General features: G+C 49.4%; 1 protein-coding gene and 1 long non-coding RNA gene across 5 annotated transcripts in view; one reads left to right on the forward strand and one right to left on the reverse strand.

The window, feature by feature from the left end:
• Nucleotides 1–8,344, forward strand: part of LOC141371604 (uncharacterized) — a 31,829-nt gene extending 23,485 nt beyond the window's left edge. The window contains exons 4-5 of one of the 2 annotated variants that reach the window (XR_012376687.1): nucleotides 2,474–2,565; nucleotides 8,213–8,344. This is a non-coding gene — a long non-coding RNA (uncharacterized lncRNA). Of the gene's footprint in view, nucleotides 1–2,473; nucleotides 2,589–8,212 lie in introns of those variants that run through there. The other variant, XR_012376686.1, reaches the window with a different exon arrangement.
• PAXIP1 (PAX interacting protein 1) overlaps nucleotides 1–20,535 on the reverse strand; it is a 53,209-nt gene that overhangs the window by 1,285 nt on the left and 31,389 nt on the right. For 2 of the 3 annotated variants that reach the window (XM_073887533.1, XM_073887532.1), the window contains 12 exons: nucleotides 18,417–18,512; nucleotides 17,310–17,447; nucleotides 16,529–16,650; nucleotides 15,922–16,106; nucleotides 14,861–14,904; nucleotides 12,987–13,057; nucleotides 10,892–10,994; nucleotides 9,850–10,018; nucleotides 3,326–3,426; nucleotides 2,246–2,380; nucleotides 2,078–2,153; nucleotides 1,936–2,000 (listed from right to left, as the gene is read on the reverse strand). In XM_073887533.1, the coding sequence (XP_073743634.1) occupies nucleotides 1,936–2,000; nucleotides 2,078–2,153; nucleotides 2,246–2,380; nucleotides 3,326–3,426; nucleotides 9,850–10,018; nucleotides 10,892–10,994; nucleotides 12,987–13,057; nucleotides 14,861–14,904; nucleotides 15,922–16,106; nucleotides 16,529–16,650; nucleotides 17,310–17,447; nucleotides 18,417–18,512 (1,305 nt within the window). Of the gene's footprint in view, nucleotides 1–1,935; nucleotides 2,001–2,077; nucleotides 2,154–2,245; nucleotides 2,381–3,325; nucleotides 3,427–9,849; nucleotides 10,157–10,891; nucleotides 10,995–12,986; nucleotides 13,058–14,860; nucleotides 14,905–15,921; nucleotides 16,107–16,528; nucleotides 16,651–17,309; nucleotides 17,448–18,416; nucleotides 18,513–20,535 lie in introns of those variants that run through there. The other variant, XM_025862170.2, reaches the window with a different exon arrangement.

A 20,535-nucleotide genomic window follows, 5' to 3' on the forward strand; every position in this document is an offset into this window, starting at 1 on the left:
TGTTGGGAAAATTGGACAGCCACATGCAGAAGAATGAAACTGGACCATTTCCTTACACCACACACAAGAATAGACTCCAAATGGTTGAAAGACCTAAACGTGAGACAGGAGTCCATCCAAATCCTAAAGGAGAACACAGGTAGCAACCTTTTCGACCTTAGCCGCAGCAACTTCTTCCTAGAAACATCGCCAAAGGCACGGGAAGCCAGGGCAAAAATGAACTATTGGGATTTCATCAAGATAAAAAGCTTTTGCACAGCAAAAGAAACAGTCCACAAAACCAAAAGACAACCGACAGAATGGGAGAAAATATTTGCAAACGACATATCAGATAAAGGGCTAGTATCCAAAATCTATAAAGAACTTATCAAACTCAACACCCAAAGAACAAATAATCCAATCAAGAAATGGGCAGAAGACATGAACAGACATTTCTCCAAAGAAGACATCCAAATGGCCAACAGGCACATGAAAAAGTGCTCAACATCACTCGGCATCAGGGAAATCCAAATCAAAACCTCAATGAGATACCACCTCACACCCGTCAGAATGGCTAAAATTAACAAGTCAGGGAACGACAGATGTTGGCGGGGATGTGGAGAAAGGGGAACCCTCCTACACTGTTGGTGGGAATGCAAGCTGGTGCAACCCCTCTGGAAAACAGTATGGAGGTTCCTCAAACAGTTGAAATTAGAGCTACCGTTCGATCCAGCAATTGCACTACTGGGTATTTACCACAAAGATACCAATGTAGGGACCCGAAGGGGTACGTGTACCCCAATGTTTATAGCAGCAATGTCCACAATAGCCAAACTGTGGAAAGAGCCAAGATGTCCGTCGACAGATGAATGGATAAAGAAGAGGTGGTATATATACACAATGGAATATTATGCAGCCATCAAAAGGAATGAGATCTTGCCATTTGCAACGACGTGGATGGAACTGGAGGGTGTTTTGCTGAGTGAAATAAGTCAGTCAGAGAAAGACATGTATCACATGACCTCACTGACATGAGGAATTCTTAATCTCAGGAAACAAACTGAGTGTTACTGGAGTGGTTGGGGGTGGGAGGGATGGCGTGGCTGGGTGATAGACATTGGGGAGGGTATGTGCTACGGTGAGCTCTGTGAATTGTGCAAGACTGTTGAATCACAGATCTGTACTTCTGAAACAAATAACGCAACATATTTTAAGAAAAAAGGAAAAGAAGAAGATAACAGGAGAGGAAGAAAAGGGGAGTATGTCAGAGGGGGAGACGAACCATGAGAGATGATGGACTCTGAAAAACTGAGGGTTCTAGAGGGTAGGGGGGTGGGGGGATGGGTTAACCTGGTGATGGGTATTGAGGAGGGCACGTTTTGCATGGTGCACTGGGTGTTATGAACAAACAATGAATCATGGAACACTGCATCAAAAACTAATGATGTAATATATGGTGATTAACATAACAATAAAAAAAAGAAAAAAAAAAAATGCCCGTGCACACAACTCGCGCAGCCCGAGTGCACCAGGCCCCCCGCACTGACAGGGCCTGGCGAGGGTGCCCTGCGGTCAGAGCCGCAGTCGTGGCTAATGAAGCACAGGCTGACAGTCCGGGAGCCCATCCCTACCCCCCACCCCAACCCCCGCCCCCCACTCTGACCCATCCTCCCGGGGCAAAATCAATCCGTCTCCTTCTGTCTCTAGATGGAAAATGGTTAAAAAGGCCCCTGAGAGGACACCCACATAACTTTTAAAGCAGTTCTTTCTGAAAGTAAAAGGAGTACATAACAGGCGTTTACAGGTATATATATATTTTTTTAATCTGGAAATTATATGAAGAAAATGCTTATTACAGCACGGCGTCTATAAATACTAGGACTTTTATCACTAACTCGGGCACATATGCACAGTACATACGGTTCTGGTATCAGTGGGGAGCTGCTCGCCAAAAGGATATGATTCATAGTCCAGTGTTTGTGTGAGCACTCCAGTTAGAACAAACTCCGCGTTGTGAACGTCTGAAAGGAACGAAACAAGCTCAAAGCGTGCTGTGTCTACACATGCTCCGGTAAAGGGCAAGAGCACTGGGACTTACCTATTCCTCTGGCAAAATATTCTCGACATAAGTGAAGGTCATTTTCACAGGATATTAAAATTATTTCTGACAAACTCTAAGGAAAAGAAAATGAGTTTATCAGTTACTGAACAAGGAATCTCATCTGGCACAGTGACAAATCAGCAGCCTGTTTTTCCTTCTATCCACCTTATTTTGCTTGTGCTCCACGAGCTTCCGGAAAGACGGCTGTTTAGACAACACTCGCCCTCCTGCACACTCCACGATCGCCTTCATGGTTGAGAGACTTGGGCAGATTCCAGGTGTGATGTAAAAATATTTTGCCTAAAAATAAAAATACATGCACGTTTTTAGCTGTAATTTTTCATGAATTCTACCATGATTTTTGACCAAATGTACAATTCTGTGAAATTACAGAAGTCCCAGCCGCTGCAGGTCCCCAACCTGAAGTGGGCCTGGAGGAAGCCAGGATCCCGATCTGAACTAACTGAAGCATTTTCCCACGTCAGGTAAGACCCGGGATGAGTCAAAGTAACCGGAACTCCTGTCCCTAAGAGACACGAAGGATTCTGTGGGGTCAGTGAGAACACTACTCCATCCGCCTCCGTGTGTCAAGCAAGAGACCCCTCTTCGAGATCTGTGTGTCCTCTGGGCCCCAACCAGGAGATGACCCTGATGGCTAAGATGTAACTTTCTAATGCCTGTTCTCTGAAGCACACCACAAAAATTTTTTTAAACCGCTCATAGAAAACATTTAGAAAATTCAGACTATTTTAGGTAAGATACATCTTAACATTCCCATTCTCATTCCCAAGTTGGTTCCCTGAGAAGGGTAAAAAACAGATCAATACAAAAAAAATGTCAAGCTGTTCTAAGTATCTTATCAAACAAATATTTAAAAATCCTCTGCACACATTCAATTAATATTTTCCTAAGAATCTTCATTCTCCAGCTGAGTATGCGTTTAATGAGAAGAACATGAAGTAGCAAAGATTTGTTGAGAAGCAGAAAAATCAACCTAAATGTCTCTTGCCAACTGGATGATTCATAAATACACTCTGAACACCCAGGTGCTTTGTCGAGCGTGTCTCTAGCAGGCTTGGGAAGAGCAGTGCTCCGGAGGCTCCGCTGGGCCTCCCTGGCACAGGCCCCCGGGGGGCACGTCCCAGCAGCCTCCCGAGGCCAGGAGTGTGCGCCACCCACTCAGTTACTGTCCCTTCGACTGGGCCATGTGGGGCATCTGTGGGGACACTGCTGACTACCCTTTACCTTGAAGAGTGGGGAGGCGTGCGCCCTTTTCAGGGACTCTTCCAGACTGAAAGAGAACAGCACCTCGGCCTCAGCGTCTCGAAGGAGGTAGTTCTGCTCATCTGGAAAACAGAGCCGCCCGCTCAGAAAAGTGCAGACTTGTGGAGTAACGGGCACGGGATCCACCCCGGAGGTCTCCCCGCCGGAGGTCTCCCCGCCGCAGGTCAGGGGCATGTCACTCGCGGCTCACACTTACTTCCCTGGGAAACCACTGAATATGAAATCTCAGCTATTCTCCCCTGAAAACAGCCAGACAAGATGAAAGACAGACTCCCTTCTCCACAGCGTAGCTTACACTGCTGAGGTCATACGCTCTTGAAAACAAATGGACTGAGAGCTGGGGACCCTCTTCCACTGCCACACCTCCCCTCTGCGCCCCCACCGCTATCCCGCGTGGTTTCAGGGAGTTCAAGGATCCTGCATGGAGAACCCCAGTCCCAGAGCGACCAGCTGAGAACCAGCAGCATATCCAACGTATGTGTGATGACCACAAGTCTCGTCAGACTCAAGGAACTGATAATCCATTGTATAGCTCTAACAGATTCCTTTTAAATATATGAAAGTGGGTAGCAACTTAGAATAGTTTCACCAAACCTTGACACGGGAGAATTTTGTTTTTCAGAGTTTTCATGGTTAACATTTTAAGAAACATCCAATTTACCAAGTCAAAGATCACAAAATGTTTTAAGCTTCTTCTGTCTCACGCTCAGAAAAGCACTTCTTCCTCATTTCATAATAACCAGGTAGCGTAACACAGGTCTAACCTGATGACATGGTCCCCAAAAGTGTGGCACAGGGCAGTGTGGCGTGGGGGCTGGCCAGGTGGGCGGCCACCATCACATGACCTGCAGGCCACACACTGTTTCTGCCAAATACCCTTTTCATGAAGCGATGAGGCTTTGAAGTATGTAAGAAAACCATTCTTAGCTCATGAGCCACAGTTTGCTGACACTGGGCAAGAGCAAGCCAATCAGTAAAGAGACACTGAAATTATGAACAAGTGCTAGAAATACAAGATCAGTTGGTCAGCCAATCAGACAAAGCTGCTATACTGTTTTAGGTGGAAAAAGATAATGTCCGGAAATTGGAGAAGTAAAAAATGAACAGGAAGTACAGTCACACATGAAATATCTGAAATGGCAACTTCCAGGGCAACCGTGGAGGCAGACGCGCCTTTCCAGGGCCTGGAGGGTCACCAAGCAGCGGCCAGGGCTGCTGACGGAGAAGCGACGCGGGAACGGCCGCAGCTGACAGCCCGCCTGCACGGGAGATGCCACGCTGGGCTCTGCTCTCTCGCACTCAATCTCCAAACACCACACAGGGCAGAAGAGCGTAACATGAGCCTAGAACTTTCTTGTGCCAAAAGCCAGGAAGTGCTCGAAGACCAAGGGGACGGACGGTGGGACCCTGAAGCCAGCCGGAGTGGCCCTCACTGGACATCAAGGACAGTACGGTAACAACCCACGAAATAAAATTCAAAAAGGAGTCCATCCAAGGAAGTAATAAAGGAACAGTAATACTGGCCCAGTTTCAACTACTTCCCCTAAATGACTTAATGCACAGAGGTGGCCAGCAGACGTCACCTGCTCCCAGGGATCACAGGGACCCAGGAGCCGCACAGCAGAACCGCACAAGCCCTGGCGGGAGAGCGGGGCAGCCCTGCACTCAGTCGGGGGGCAGCAGCAGGTACACCCGGGCCGAGGGCCGTTCTAGCAAATCATCACCTGCAGCAACAAGGGAACACGGAGGAGACGTGGCGACCCCGTGCACGGTTCTGACCCGGAACCTCTGGCTTTGAGGGACATCCCTGGGAGGCCGAGCCGTCGGAGGATGAGGCTGGGGCCATGGACCGGACTCCTTGAGCTATACTGTGGCCATGGGGCAGAACGGCCTTTTCCGTAGGTAACACACGTCAAGGTGTTCGAGGATGATGGCGCGTAACTTTGGCAATGTACCCTTTCACGGTTCAGGAAAAAACAGTAGTTTGTACTATACTTGCAACTGCTTGGTAACTTGGTGATTGTTTCAAATAAAAAGATTTTTTTAAATTCCAAAGCCAAATATGTTTAAAAATCGCTAAAATGTTAAAAGATGGGTAAAAGAAAGAAATGACTCTGAAAGCAAAAATTCAGACATTACCACAAATCACCCAAGTAAGATCAATATTCTCTTTGAAAAATTTAGAAAATAATCCAAAAGTGTCAACTTTTGGCAAAACAAATTTTTTTTTTTTAGAAGATCTTATTTATTTGACAGACACAGCAAGAGAGGGAATATGAGCAGGGGGAGTGGGAGAGAGAGAGAAGCAGGCTTTCCTCTGAGCAGGGAGCCCAATGCGGGGCTCGATCCCAGGACCCCGGGATCGGTGACCTGAGCTGAAGGCAGACACTTAACTGACTGAGCCACCCAGGTGCCCCAAAAACAAAGTATCTTTATATATGTATTAAAAATAAATGATTTGGGGCGCCTGGGTGGCTCAGTCGGTTAAGCGACTGCCTTCGGCTCAGGTCATGATCCTGGAGTCCCGGGATCGAGTCCCGCATCGGGCTCCCTGCTCAGCGAGGAGCCTGCTTCTCCCTCTAACCCTCCCCCCGTCATGTGCTCTCTCTCTCATTCTCACTCTCTCAAATAAGTAAATAAATCTTTAAAAAAAATAAATGATTTGGGGCACCTAGGTGGCTCAGTTGATTAAGCATCTGCCTTCAGCTCAGGTCACCATCTCGGGGTCCTAGGATAGAGCCATGCATCATCCATCATCAGGCTCCCTGCTCAGCGGGGAGTCTGCTTCTCCCTCTGCCCCTCCCCCTGCTTATGTGCGCACACTTGCGCGTGCTCTTTCTCTCACATGCAAGCACTCTCTCTCAAAATATTAAAAAAAAATTTTTTAAATGATTTACATATACCAAGAAACGATCCTAAAGTTGATATGGAGGGCAAAAGACCCAGAGCAGCTGACTCAACGCTGAAGGACAAGAACAAAGCCAGAAGACTGCCCCTGCCCAACTTCCAAGCTCACCTCACTGCTTGAGGAATCAAGACCGCATGGCACCCGCAAAAGAACTGATTGGTGGAGAGCCCAGAACAGAAACAGACCCACAGAAACAACATAAGTTGGCCTTTAACAAAGGAACAAAGGTAACACAACTGAGCAAAGATCTTATTTTCAACAACTGGACGTCCACATGCAAAAAAATGAATCTAGACAGACTCTACATGCTTCAGAAAAATTAAAATGGGTCACAGACCTAAGTATAAAACTATGAAACTCCTAGAACACAGGAGAAAATCTAGATGACCCTGAGTATAGCAATGACTTCAGATACGACACCAAAGGCACGACCTATGGGAAAAATAATTGATAAGCTGGACTTCATTAAAATTAAAAATGTGTGTTCTAGGAAAACAATGTCAAAAGAATGAGAAGACAAGCCACAGACTGGGAGAAAATAGTTGGAAAAGACACAACTGATTAAGGACTGCTGTCCAAAATATACAAAGAACTCTTAAGATTCAACAATAAGAAAACCACCCAATTTAAAAAACGGGCAAAAAGTCTGGACAGACATGTCACCAGAGACGATATAGAGATGGCAAATATGCACCTGAAAAGATGTTCCATGATCTATGTCATTATCTAACTGCAAGTTAAAACAAAAATGAGATGAGCACTACACAACTATTAAAATGGTAGAAACTCAAAACACTGACAACACCAAATGCAAGCAAGGATGTGGAGCAATGGCAACTCTCCTTCACTGCTAGCAGTTAGGTAAAACGGTGCAGCTAACTTGGAAGAATGTGTGGTGGTTTCTTACCAAACTAAAGATACTTTTACCACATGATCCAGCAATCACACCCCTTGGTACGGACTCAAAGGAGCTGAAAACTTACATCCACACAAAAGCTATACAAGAATGATGACGGCGGCTGTATGAAATCGTCAAAACTCAGAAGCAGCCAAGATGCCTTCAGTCGGTGAACAAACTGCGGTCCAGGCAGACAATGGAGTACCTATCACTCAGCGCCACAAAGAAACGAGCTACGGAGCCATGAAAAGACAGGGAGGAAACGGAGGTGCGTCTCACTAAGTAAAAGCAGCCACTCTGAAGAGGGCGCGCGCTGTTACGACTCTTAACTACGTGACACCTAGAAAAGGCAATTACTGCAACCTGGAACAAGTCTCCTAAATCCTGATACGTGGGGGATCAAATATGACATGTCCGAATATTTACTATTAAACATGAAATGTTTACAACGTGACTAAACCACCTTCTAACCCTCAGAGATCGTTATGCCATACAAATGAAAGTCAGCCGGCCAAAACTTCGTGAAATTTGAATTGCTGTAAACTTCATAAACAGACAAAAGAATCATGTTTCACAAAATGGTAAAGTTGATAAAAGCAACTCAAATTTCAATGAAGGAACAGACTGTCACATTCTAAATTTTATAGCTCGTCTACAAAATTGGGAGCTAATATATAAGTTTATGGGAATTATTTCTACAACTTTTTTCTTTTGCCTACGTTGTTAGGTTTTTCTATTTCATTAATATCTTTTAAGAACAAAAAAATTAATTTCAATTGAAAAATTTTCTAAATACCAACACAGTTATCCTCATTATTTGTGGACTGGCCTACTTGGTACAATGTATTTGTAACCACAGACCAGTACTGGTGGCATTTTTGCAGTCCCTTGCAGAGACGCTAGTAACGGGGCCAAACCTGAGCCGCCAGATGCTCCTGTTCCTAGAAGGCGAAGCTCTATACCATAAAGAAGTTTTCCTTTTTGTGGTCTACTTAGTGTTAATTTGTTCACATTTTCATGCTTTTTGTTGGTGACTCTGTAGTTTCAAATGCCCCAGCGTGGAGTGTGGTGCCGCGGGGCCCCCCAGGGAAGAGGCCACGCCGTGCCGACAAAGCACGAGTTACGACGGCTCCGCTCAGGCTCAGCGATGCCAGCTACAGCCAGCCAGGTCGTCAGCGGGAAGGAGCCAAGCATAAGTATGAGTAGCGTCTTTACAAAGAGGCACACATCCAACAAGGTTTTAAGGAGCCTACGAGGATAGGTATCGATCAGCTGATGAAAATGTGACCAGCCAGCCCTGAGTTTCCTCTGGGAGCAATGGCTCGGTGTTCACGAATTTGGGGTCTGTGGCTACTCTGTAGAAAATGTAATTACCATGAATAACAGGAATCGGCTGTATTATTGTAATTGAGAATTTATTATTGATTTTCATATAAAGGATTCTTTGCTATGATTGACATGGATATACAATCATAGAATTTTAAGTTTGGTTCTAGCTTTGCTACAAGTAAGAAGATCATTTACTTGGATAATTTCTCATCTGTATATTAGACTACATGAACTTTAAAATATATATGCTTTTTATTAACTGTTTTACATTAAAGACTGAATTAGGTTTAAACACGAGTGTCCAAGAAAATAACATGGGTCTGAAATGCTTCAATTTAACATTAACAACCGCTTGCCCCTGTTAGGGACAAATATGGCTAGTTTCATGGGTCAGAACACTGCGAGGCCAGTGGGGACCAGGAGGGTCTCTGGGGGTCTGGTGGACCTGTATCATCCTACAGCTCCAGGGGCGGGAACAAGGGAGGGTGCAGCATCCAGGGCAGAGAAACACGAGCGTGTGCATGTGTGCACACGCCCTAACCAGAGGTTGGTAACTGCCGTCACTGCCACATGAGGCAGGTGGGGGGGGGAACACAAGGGAGGGAGTTAAGTCTTAGCACCACTGCGGGTGGGGGCTTAAAAACCAAAAACAAGAAACCAAACAGACTGTGGTGACGCTTGTTAGAGGGCCAAGCTCCTTTCTCCTGTTCCACCCAGACCAGTGGCCAGGTGAGAGCTAAGGATGCATGTGCAGGGACCACGATGGGCTGGGAAGGCCCACACAGGGAAGACAACACCACTGCTCCTTACAGCAACAAAGGCTCCAATCAATTTTGGCCATATAGCTTTGTGGAGAAATTGTTTGGAATTTACATTCACTCTATGTGTAGTAGGGTACGCTAAGAGAAAGCCTCTCCCCACTGCCCAGAAGGAATCCACTCTCGGGGCTCCGAACGACGGGAGGTGGGCAGAGGGAGGCAGACACCCATCCCTCCGATGGAACCTGCCATCAAACCCGGGCCAGGACCATCATGGACACCACTGCACGGGAGAATCACATTTCTACTGGAAACAGCCAGTGTCCAAACAAAATATCGGCAAACAAAGCCGTGGTAGAGAGCTTATTTTCCCCTAACATTGCCCAAATGACGGAAACCTTTCTCTTTCATACTACAGTGCAAAACTATCCACTGACTCGCTGGGACATGGAAGAAATTTATAAATTTAATGGTGAGTTGTCAGGAGTGAAATAGCAAACTAGATGTTTGTTGGGATGAAAATGGACAAACTCAAGGGAAAAAAAGGTGTGTTTTCAGTACGAAACACTAAGGCAGAGATGCCAGCACATACCAATGAACTTCTGACATTTGAAACACTCCTCCAGCCACTCCGGGGTCACGATGTGCCTCACCACAGAGATGGCCGTCAGGAACTTCACTGTGCGCGTCACTTTGCTGGCGATGAGGTGTGTGCACTTCTGCGCAGACTCGGCGACCTCACCGCCAAGGATGTAGAGCTTCTGAAGGGAGGAGCACAGAGCAGAGATGAGCGTGGCACTGACGGTGGCCCGGTGCGCACGACTGTCATCACGTCCACAGATGCCACAGCCCTCCACATCAAGTCCCTGAGAACCAGGCGGCACATCTCAGACCTGCAGCTGAAACGGGGGTTAGTGAAACACAGCGACCCAGTCTCTGCCGTCAGGGAGTCCCCGCAGGGACGCGACTAAGAAGACGCAAACACAGGAAAAAGACCTCAGTGACTACACTCAATTGTGAACGTAAAAAAATTGTACTAATCTTAGAACAGCATTTGTTACGATTTCTCTTCCTTAAAAACAATGAAAAGCACCATGGAGGAATCCAACATGATACAGGCGAACTTTCCATCGCACCCCACCCCCGCCGCCCGACAACAGGAAGCTGTTATTCCAGAACATGTATCTGAGCTCGTATCCCACGCCCTGTCCAAGTACACACATGCCCAACGCCCCCTGCACCCCCCCCAGGCGGCCTGTGGCTTCAATGGGGGATGCAGAGTGGCTGGCGCACCCCCTAAGCTGGGGCTTTCTAGGACGATGGCCTTCGACCAGGCTTGCTCATGTTCACGTGGCTATAAGAATGGGTCGTGGTCTAATCGCCAGACTCCTGCTAAGAAAGCAGGTGTCTAAGTATAAAACTAAATATAAAAAGCACAGAACAAGGTGTAAAATCATTAACAATTTAACGAATGCTTGTTGCCATAAAAACTACTACAGCTCCTTTGTAAGTATATGCTGTGAAGGTTATTAGGATATTCCTGATTAAATGTTAATTAACTGCTACCCTAAAGCAAATATATACAGAAAGGCACAGGGCTAAATATCCTTATAGAAAGTAGAATACAATTTTACCTTAATATACTGTTGAACTTGGACAGGTTCAAACCCAGTGAAAAGCACAAAAGGGGTCAATTCTGGTGTTAACTTTTTAGTGGGAGGTGGTATATCTTCAATTCTATAAAATAAACACACAAAACACAAAGGTGACTTTGTTTACTTAAAATACAAATGTTCTTTAGCAAACAAAGGATTGTTTTAACAACTGTCGGGAGCGTTCAGTGTGTGGGGATTTTTCCATCAAGGAGAACGCGAGGCGCCTGTCCTTCCCTTCCTCTTACACGGTCTCACCCAAAGCCTGTGCATGGCGCCTCCAAGGAAAGCAACCCACTGATCCTCTCCCCCTCCAAATTACAAATGTTTTCAACGGCTTTGAAAAGGTGGCAAAAGAATGAGATCTTGCCATTTGCAACGACGTGGATGGAACTGGAGGGTGTTATGCTGAGTGAAATAAGTCAATCAGAGAAAGACATGGATCCTATGACCTCACTGATATGAGGAATTCTTAATCTCAGGAAACAAACTGAGGGTTGCTGGAGTGGTGGGGGGTGGGAGGGATGGTGTGGCTGGGTGATAGGCATTGGGGAGGGTATGTGCTACGGTGAGCGCTGTGAATTGGGCAAGACTGTTGAATCACGGATCTGTACTTCTGAAACAAATAATGCAATATATGTTAAGGGGGGAAAAAAAGAAGAAGAAGATAGCAGGAGGAGAAGAATGAAGAGGAGTAAATCGGAGGGGGAGACGAACCATGAGAGACGATGGACTCTGAAAAACAAACTGAGGGTTCTAGAGGGGAGGAGGGTGGGGGGATGGGTTAGCCTGGTGATGGGTATTAAAGAGGGCACATTCTGCGTGGAGCACTGGGCGTTATGCACAAACAATGAATCATGGAACACTGCATCAAAAACTAATGATGTAATGTATGGTGATTAACATAACATAATAAAAATAAATAAAAATGGAAGCTTAAAAAAAAAAAGGTGGCAGACACTTGGGGTGGACTCCCCGTCTCGCTGGTTCTGCCAGGATAACCGTTCCTAACAGGCCTGTTCTGGGTCCACGTCAGTCACTGAGGGGGTATCCCGGCAGCTGCCTCTCACAGGCCCTCTGCACCCCCTGCCCTGTCTTACACAAGAGGCTCAAAACAAGATATCGAACTTAAGCAAACCTTTTAAATTAAATCAGTATTTTACATATCCTTAAAATGTTCAAATTCCATTTTTAGCTTACATTTGAAACCGTCTAGATAAAATAATTTTTTAAGGTTTATAACTGTGTAATCACAGGGGCACCTGAGTGGCTCAGTCAGTTAAGCATCCAATTCTTGATTTCAGCTCAGGTGTTGATCTCAGGGCCGTGAGACCAAGCCCTGCATCAAGCTCTGCACCGGGCACGGAGTCTGCTTGAGATTCTCTCTCTCCCTCTGCCCCCCACCCCCACTGCTCATGCTCTCGCCGTATTAAAAACTTTATATATATATAATCACATAATTAGGATGTTAGTGAATACTTCCATAGCTCAGACTGTGATGTGGGGGTGCAACGCATAGGATGCAGAGCAGGGCAGAGACGAGGGGAAACCGGGGACTGACCGTAGAGGGCAGCCCAAGCAAATCAACTGTGGTTCACCACATCCAGCCTGGACTTCATTACTGACCCACACTGGCCAACCAGGTCTTAGCAGGTGAGACCAGTGCCACCACACAAGTCCTTCCAAAGGGCTCTCGGCCCCTGCCCACCTGGGCCATGGGGTGCACCCGGAGGGCATAGTCGTGCGCACGCTGGTGCGCCGAGGCCAGCCCCACCAGGCCTCCCACCTGGTCCGCCACAGCAGCTACGCTTTACTGAGGTTCTGATAAGGTTCTGCTTACAAAAACAAAACAAAAAACCCAGAAACAAAAAAGATTCAACTTTTTTTTAAATAAAAAAAAATACTTGTCTATCCACCTTTATGTCCAGTAATGAGACAGAGCACAACAAAGCTGTGAAGCAATAAGCAAATCCTATTTACTATGAAAATGTTCAGAAATTTCTCCACTTGTGACCACTTTCTAAAACAGACCTGTAAACGATAACCAACCACAGCAGACGTAGGGGATCCTTCATACCTGGCTCTTTTGGAAGAAGGCTGGATGTTGGTCACTTCATTCTGTTTCAGTTTGGGAGGTAGTCTCACACCCTGTAATTAAAAATATCACTCACTTTAATCAATCTCACAAGTAATACAAGAGCTTCTAAGAAATTTATGTGTCAAGTAACCAAACCATCTCCTACAACGTTCATGCTCTCCTCCGCATCGAAACTAGCATTTGCCCAGGACAGTGACAAGGAGGTCACCACCCAGGAGCGGGAAGGCTTTCCAGAGAACCTCTGTGTGAACTCTCAGCCTGCCTTCCAGGTCCCCCAAACCCTCCTGGTCCTCAGGGCGTCCCCGTCCCCCCTGCTGCCCATGCAGTCCTCCACCCTCAACACCGCCCAGCAGTTTTCACTTCAAATGTGTTGTCTTGTGTCCCAATTTGGAACTTCGAAAATGTTCTCACTGCAGTTACATCCCCTAAAAACTGCCAATTCCTCAAGTAGGAATTCTGGCTAGGACGGTTCACAGATCTCACTGGACAGATGAGCAGCTCTGCTGGGAGCGGGGCAGCTTTTCCAAAGCTGCTTCCAAAGACACACTGTCTCTTTCACCATCCAAAGCCTCCCCTTTCCATTTTCTAAATACTGCTGCTGTATGCAGACAATACCCCCAGAAATCCCCGTGTGCACGGCAAATGCCCGAGACCTGCCTGCCCCGCCAGAGCCGGGGCCAGCCAGCCTCCTCTCACTGCACCCGGACAAGGACACGGCCCTCAGCCCTCGCAGCTGGCAAGCACTTTCAAGCGTCCCCAGCAGCACACAGCAGCAGCAACAGGAAACACGCGGCGGGATGCAAACGAGGGTAATAGAGCCGTCTGGGCCCCAGGGACCTGGGAGGGCTCCTCCCTGAGGACCACGTTCCCAGCTTCATCCTGAAGGCCCCGGTAACACTGCTTTCATCCACGTGAATTAGGAGAATATCTGCTTTTGTTGATGTGTCAGAGCTGGTCGTGTTTTCTTAAAATCATAATTACTACTTTAAGTAAAGGGAAAAAACCCCATGTGACCACGTTATCATCAGCATGTAGGAAACAGACTCTGGACAATCATCCTCGGCTTCCAGGTTAGATCTGGAAACAGCATGGCGGATCCTCACGAATCAGAACACAGGCTGAGCTGTTCCTTGTAACCCTGACAAGAACACGCTCCTCATTTAGCTGTTTAGGGGACCAAGAGCCTCCCTCACCTCCGCAGCCTCCCAGGGACGTACTGAGCGTCCGTGCACGTGAAGTCCAGCAGTGAAAACCCCCAGGAGGGTATATATGGTAACACGCATGTCACCCCCAACCTTTAACTGCCACCACCACGGAAACCGCGGCTGTCCTCACAGCAGCGGGCACGTCAGCGGGGACAGTGACCAGGAGGCAAGTTCTACAGTGTGACTTCACTGAGATGTGTCCTGGAAACACACCCGAAACGCGATTCGTGTCCTGCTGTCATACCTGACCCATGGCCCCGCCCAGGGGGCAGCCCAGCCTTGTTTCCTAACCGACCGTCGCCAGCACTCCAACCTGCACCCCCTCCCCGTGCCCTCCGCAGCCCAGGGCGAGCTGGAGCTGCTGGGGCCGCTCCCGGGCCCCCCCACCCCCACCCCGCGCAGCAGCCACACAGCTCTCGGAAGCCAACGGGGCCCCTCTGCGTAGAAGTGCCGACGACTGACGATACCGCCGATGAAGGGGGGAAAGGACCCAGGCCGTGCTGGACATCTATAACAGGTGAGAAGATCCAACCTCCACTTGCCATGTGGACAAATTATTTGAAGGGTTCGTAACGGACAGATACAGATCTATGCCTACTGCAAGTTTACAGGACAGTGACGGCCTAGGTGACTCGGCCACGGACGTACCATCAGCAACTCCGCCGACACTTTCAGCGGGACTCTCCAAGCATCTAGAGAGAGAAAAAAGTTATTTTTACAACAATACACTGCTTAAGTGGAAAAGTCTGCTTGGGAAACCCTTTTCTGGGGCTGGTAACCTTAGACACGCAGGTGGCTTTGTGGACATTTACCGAGAATACATCAAAGAACTATACTTGTGCTAAAAAACCCTTCCAGGACAAGGGCAGGGGAGGGCAGCGAGCAGCTGCCGGGCCTGTGCACAGGGGTTCATGTACCGAGCCTTCCCTGGGTGAGGAGCTCTAGGACTAACAGCAGTGCAGTCTGCTGTGGCAGCTGCCGGCCACGTCTGGGAACCGGCACCGCCCGTGGCGACAGGAGGCCCATGCGAAGGACCGCAGCGCATCCCCCACACGCCGGCCAGACTGAATGCTTCAAGGAAGGACGAGTCGTTATAACCCTTTCTTCTCAGAATGGAAGGCAGACGGGCACATTTGTTCCCAGGACGGAGATTATGGCTTAAATTGAAGAGCTTTCCCGTGATTAAAACCGTCTGGAAATCAAACTTAATGAGCCTTCTGAGAAGCGAGCACACTAAAGCAGAGTCTGAATGGCCGTTTTCAGGAGTGGATGTCCTCGAGCACACACAGCACAGCTGAGTGTTGCAATGGACCCCGGGGGCAGGGGTCTGTGCAGCCAGGCCCGACAAGGGCAAAGGGCAAGAGACAAGGTGCTCGCCTACAACTGAAGCAGAGAAAGCCGGGCATGGGTCACGGGGTGGGGGCGTTTTAGAGAAGCAGTAATCGGCTGGAGAGACAAGACGCCAACGCTTGGAGTGCTCCTTCCACCTGTGAGCGTCTGTTAAGACAGCGAACAAGACCACGGAACCGACAAGACCTCCTGCGCAGGGTGGGCAGAAGGAAGGGAGTGTGGGAAGGAGACAGGAAATGACAGGAATTAAAAACGACGGGAAAGCTAACGCCACGGCTGTGCCTCGGGTAAATAAAGGTGGAGGGAGCACAGGTAATCCTCACGCTGATAAGCTGGGCAGCACGTGAAACTCCACTCACCCAGAAGACTGAAAACCAAGTGCTGAGTTGGGGCAAATGGCTCCTGCAGATTGAACGCCGTGTAGCGGCCATAGTGGATCTGCCTCAGCGCCTCGAAGTTCCCCAGGAGAATGTCACCAAGCCACTGCGCGTTCACACAGGGGATCCTCCACTCCTTGGCTTTTTCATACTTTAAACCAGTTGGTCTTTTTTTTGAGGAAAAAACACATTTTACTAAATGTTAGGCTTGTCTGCGCTGTTGAAAATAACACTTATTTTCAGTACGGTACCACAGAAATAGCACGGATATCTCGGCAGACTTGACAATAACCCCTGGCTGGTAATTCCAGGACACGTCCCGCTCATGCTGGGTCACCAGGTCGTCCACTAGTTTAGTAAGTTTATCTTATTCCCAGTACCTCACTTAATTAATTTCTAATCTCATTAATTCATCTAATTTCATTCCCATGTTTTACAGGTACTTCTGCTCCTATCAACACAGCACTGCCATTCTTTTAACAGACTCAGGTTCTCAAATTCCCACCGAGAACGAGGCAGACTGCGGACCCAGCCCCCACGGTTCGCTGTGTGACCTGGAGGCCACCTGGGGCCACGGAGCCACGCTTACTCTTTGCAGATGAGCACCGTGTTGCTGCGGCACAGGTAGCCCGTGTACTTGGCGCCCGCCAGGTAAGCCATTAGCTTCAGGTCGTCTCTGTCACTGTCGACAAATCCAGTCACAGAAATAATCTAAGCACAAAGAGAGCAAATAAGGCCAAGACGCAGCAGCATTTAACCCATGAACACTTGCTTCTCCGTGCCTTGCTGTTTTACACACGCGTATTTTCACTCTTTACCTGCGTTCCTGCACAGAGGCGGTAACGCCCCTCCTACGAATGTCAAAACCAGCCTCTTGTTCATGGTCGACAGGTTACGTGCGTCGCCATCAGACGGGGAGCAACGACCATGACGCCAAATATGGGAAAACCTTTCTTGTGTTAACAGGACACTGTTCAGATCATTTTAACAAAGCTCTCTTACTACGCATGTAAATATTAATCGGCCAGTTCTTCATTCTCTTCACTGATCCCAATTTGGAGGTTATCTGAGCGCGAGAATCTACAACTATGGACAGAGTCCCACCAGCAGTGGCCACCCCCAGTGCAAGATGCCTAGTTTACTTTAGGATTTTAAGTAGTGTCAGAGATCTGAGAGCCTCGGTTAAGTTGTGCTCCACGCAGGGAACCGTGACGGTTTTAAGGGACCCAGGAAATGAGGGACATGAGGGACTGGCACCACCGGGCCCTTTCGAGCTAGGCCAGAGGGAGCATACAGGGACAGGGACTCAGAGGCCCGCGCAGGAGACGGGAAGGCGGTGCAGGATCACGAAGCAAAGGCATGTCCCTTACGTGCTGAGAGCAGGGCTTTCCTCCTGGGGGGAACGCCACCGGGAAGTGAAGGGCACGGTGGGGTGGCACTAGTTTCTTCTTCTTCAGGACCATGTTCAGCCAGTGCGCGGTGACGCACCTCTTCCTTTCCCTGATTGCCTGCCAAACATAAGAATACAGGTTTGCTGGGCTGGGGTGTGTGTAGCTGCAGGATTAAATACAAAACGGTCAGGTTGTGTAACTACAGTGACACCTTCGTCAGAAGCCCTGTAGGGACTGCATGACACCGAGCACTCGATTTACCAAAGTGACAAATGACAACAGAAGCAGGCTGATTTTCACACAACTAAGAATGGGACTACCTACACACCAACAGCCTGCAGCAGAGGACAAAAGCAACAAATTTTATAACAACCTTAAAAATAACTTTGACCATGGAATGAGTAAAGTTTATGATCAAAATTAAAATTTCCCTTAAGATCACAGAGGGCCCCAAAGAGAACAAGTTCTGAAAAAGAAAAATTGCCCATCAAAAATTAACCACAGAGGAGAAAAAAAAAAACCCGTCACAAGCATCTCTATGTTTTCAGTTGGGGGATCCAGTACATGGCTCCAGCATTGAAGAGGAGCTTCTGGGAGGTCAGCGATCACATGGCTATCGTCAGTGGTCTGTCTCCCAGGAACGTTAGCAGAGGAGGGACTCCAGCGGACGGATGCGACGACACCACGAGAGCGCGCGGCCCCGCACGGCGCGGCAGCCTCTCCATCCGGCCCCGCACGGCGCGGCAGCCTCTCCATCCGGCCCCGCACACACAGCCCCACAGTAGCGGGAACTCCTGCTTCCGGCCCCACCCACCCAGTCACGCTGCTCTGACCAAGTAAAAGGACTTTCCTTTCCTTAACGTGACCTGGGATCGCCTGCACTTTCTCCGTGCTCAAAGACAGAGAGGCCAGGATTCCACAAACGTATCTATCCCACCGAAGACTGATGAAAAGTACGAAGAAGGTACTTCCCTACTTTCAGAGGTACAAAAAATCCTCTCCAAACACACTAGTCTCTAGGGGCCTTGGATGGTCCATGAAAGGGACAGACCTCACTGCAGTCACAGCTGAGGCGACCCCACTCACCTGTGCGTACATACTGCTGACCTGACTCTCACACAGGAGATGTGTGCATCGGCTGGAGAACGTAGGGTCCACAGCACCGCCGTGCGTCTGGATTATCTAGACACACACAAGACCCAAAGTCGTAATCAACTCCAGGTACTCAGGAAAACAGAGTAGAATTATAATTTCAAACTAGACTGCTATCAAAAACATCCATCATTATTTCACCAAACGATGTACGGTATGTATCTGCTGTATTTATGGGATTTTCCACCCAGCACCATAAAACGGAAATGAACTCCAGCAGTCACTGAATCTGAATTTCCAGAAGGAAAGACAGGGAAACAGAACGTCCTCTTTCTGAAACAGGGTTTTCTCCACCTGGCGCTGCGGCTGTTTTAGCGCAGCTCATGCCGCACCGTGGAGAGCAATCCCGGGCTTTGTGGGACACGGATCACACCCGGACCTGCACCCTGGGATGCCAACAATACCACCCCCCCAGGTGTGACAACGAAAACGGTCTTCGGACAAGGCCAGATTCCTAGCCCCTGGGGGGCAGAGCCACCCTGGTTAAGAACCATTTCTCTAAAGGGAAAAAAGAAAAAGAAGAGTGACGTTAGTGAATACCAAAAACTGTTAACAGCGGACGGAGTTGGGGGTGAGCAGCTGCTCTGTGTTGGACTGCGGGCGTGACACGCGGCAGGCCCGCGTGCGCCACAGTCCAAACAACTGTGCACCAGACTTCCACTGGCTGTTAAAAAAAGATGTGCCCCACAAAACAATTCCACTTCATTTACTTTTTAAATTTCGTTATCCTAGCAGCTCGCACACGTAGTTTAGTAAGGCATGATGAAAACACCATTTCCCACGCCAGTGGTTCTCACTCCCCTGAAGCAGCCAAACTCCGCGCTCTTGCTGTGTCTTCTGGTGATGACTAACGTACCCCACCTGGCCTGCATCTACTCGCCTCCTACGACACGGGACACCCCTGCCCCCAGCCTTCCTCAGTTGGCTACATCACCATTCGTGTGTAATTTAATCCACCGAAGCTCGGCCTCTGGGGCTGCCGCCAGGGCTCCCACCGCGTCTACCACCGCATGTGCCCTCCCCAGGCTGGTCCAGAGCCGGACTCCCGCCCTCCTGCCTTTCTCTTCCTTTTCTGCGTACCTTTCCCTAGGTCACTCCCAAGCCCTTCAAAGAACACCACGGTGGTTAAAACTCTGCCCACACATCCCCGGATGTGCCTCCCTTTGGACGTGAGCCTGATCCCCTCGCTTGGGTACGGGCTGGCTCCACAGGATACGGCGCGACCACGTGTGGCTTCTAAGACGCAGTCGGGAGACATGCGGAGGCTTCCTCCCTGCTCTGCCTCAGCTCACGCGCCCTGGGGGATGCCAGGGCCACCCCAGCCCTACGGAAGGGCCCGTGCAGCCAGGCCCGGAGGCCTCCAGCCGACAGCCACGCAGGGCGCCAGTGGCCCCTGTCGTGCCGCCGACCGCACCGCAGTGGAGAGCCCGAGCCCAGCGACCCTGCAGCCGGCTGTCCCACCCATGAGGAGACGCCGGGGTGCCAGGCGTCGCTGCTGCTGCGAGTCACTACGCTGTGGGGGGCACCTGTCCCCCCGCAGCAGATGGCACAGCGTGTCCCTCACTGATAAAGCCCACCGGGCAGCCTGGCGGCAGCGACACCCCCACCCCTCGAGCAGCGCTCTTCCTGCCCCCGCGGAGGCCAGCTCCCCGCTCCGCTCACCGTCCCATCTGTGCGGCACGTCCCTCCACCCTCAGCCCGACAAGCCCTTTCCCATCTCCGCGTCAGCGCCGCTCTGGGCACCGCGGGAGGGACAGCTGACTGCGGAGGTGTGAGGAGGCCGTCCTCCCCGGAGCCCGGGACGGACGGACGGACCACACATGCCATCCTAGGCCGCGGTCACTTTCCCTCAGAACGCTGAAGACGCCGCCCGACTGCCTCCGGCTGCCCGAGCTGCGCCTGACGCGGGGCGCCCCGGGCCCTGGTCGTGAGGCCGCTGCGCGCTGACCCGCTGACCGCGGCGCCCTCCTCACCCCTGCTCTCCCACTCCTGTTACTTAACGCCGGCCCTCCGGGACTAATGCTTTAACCTAACAAAACAAAAGCAAACTTTC

The sequence above is a fragment of the Callorhinus ursinus genome, unplaced genomic scaffold (genome assembly GCF_003265705.2).
Source record: "Callorhinus ursinus isolate GAN/ISIS: 27379988/994484 unplaced genomic scaffold, GSC_fseal_2.0 scaffold80, whole genome shotgun sequence".
Taxonomy (NCBI): Eukaryota; Metazoa; Chordata; class Mammalia; order Carnivora; family Otariidae; genus Callorhinus; species Callorhinus ursinus.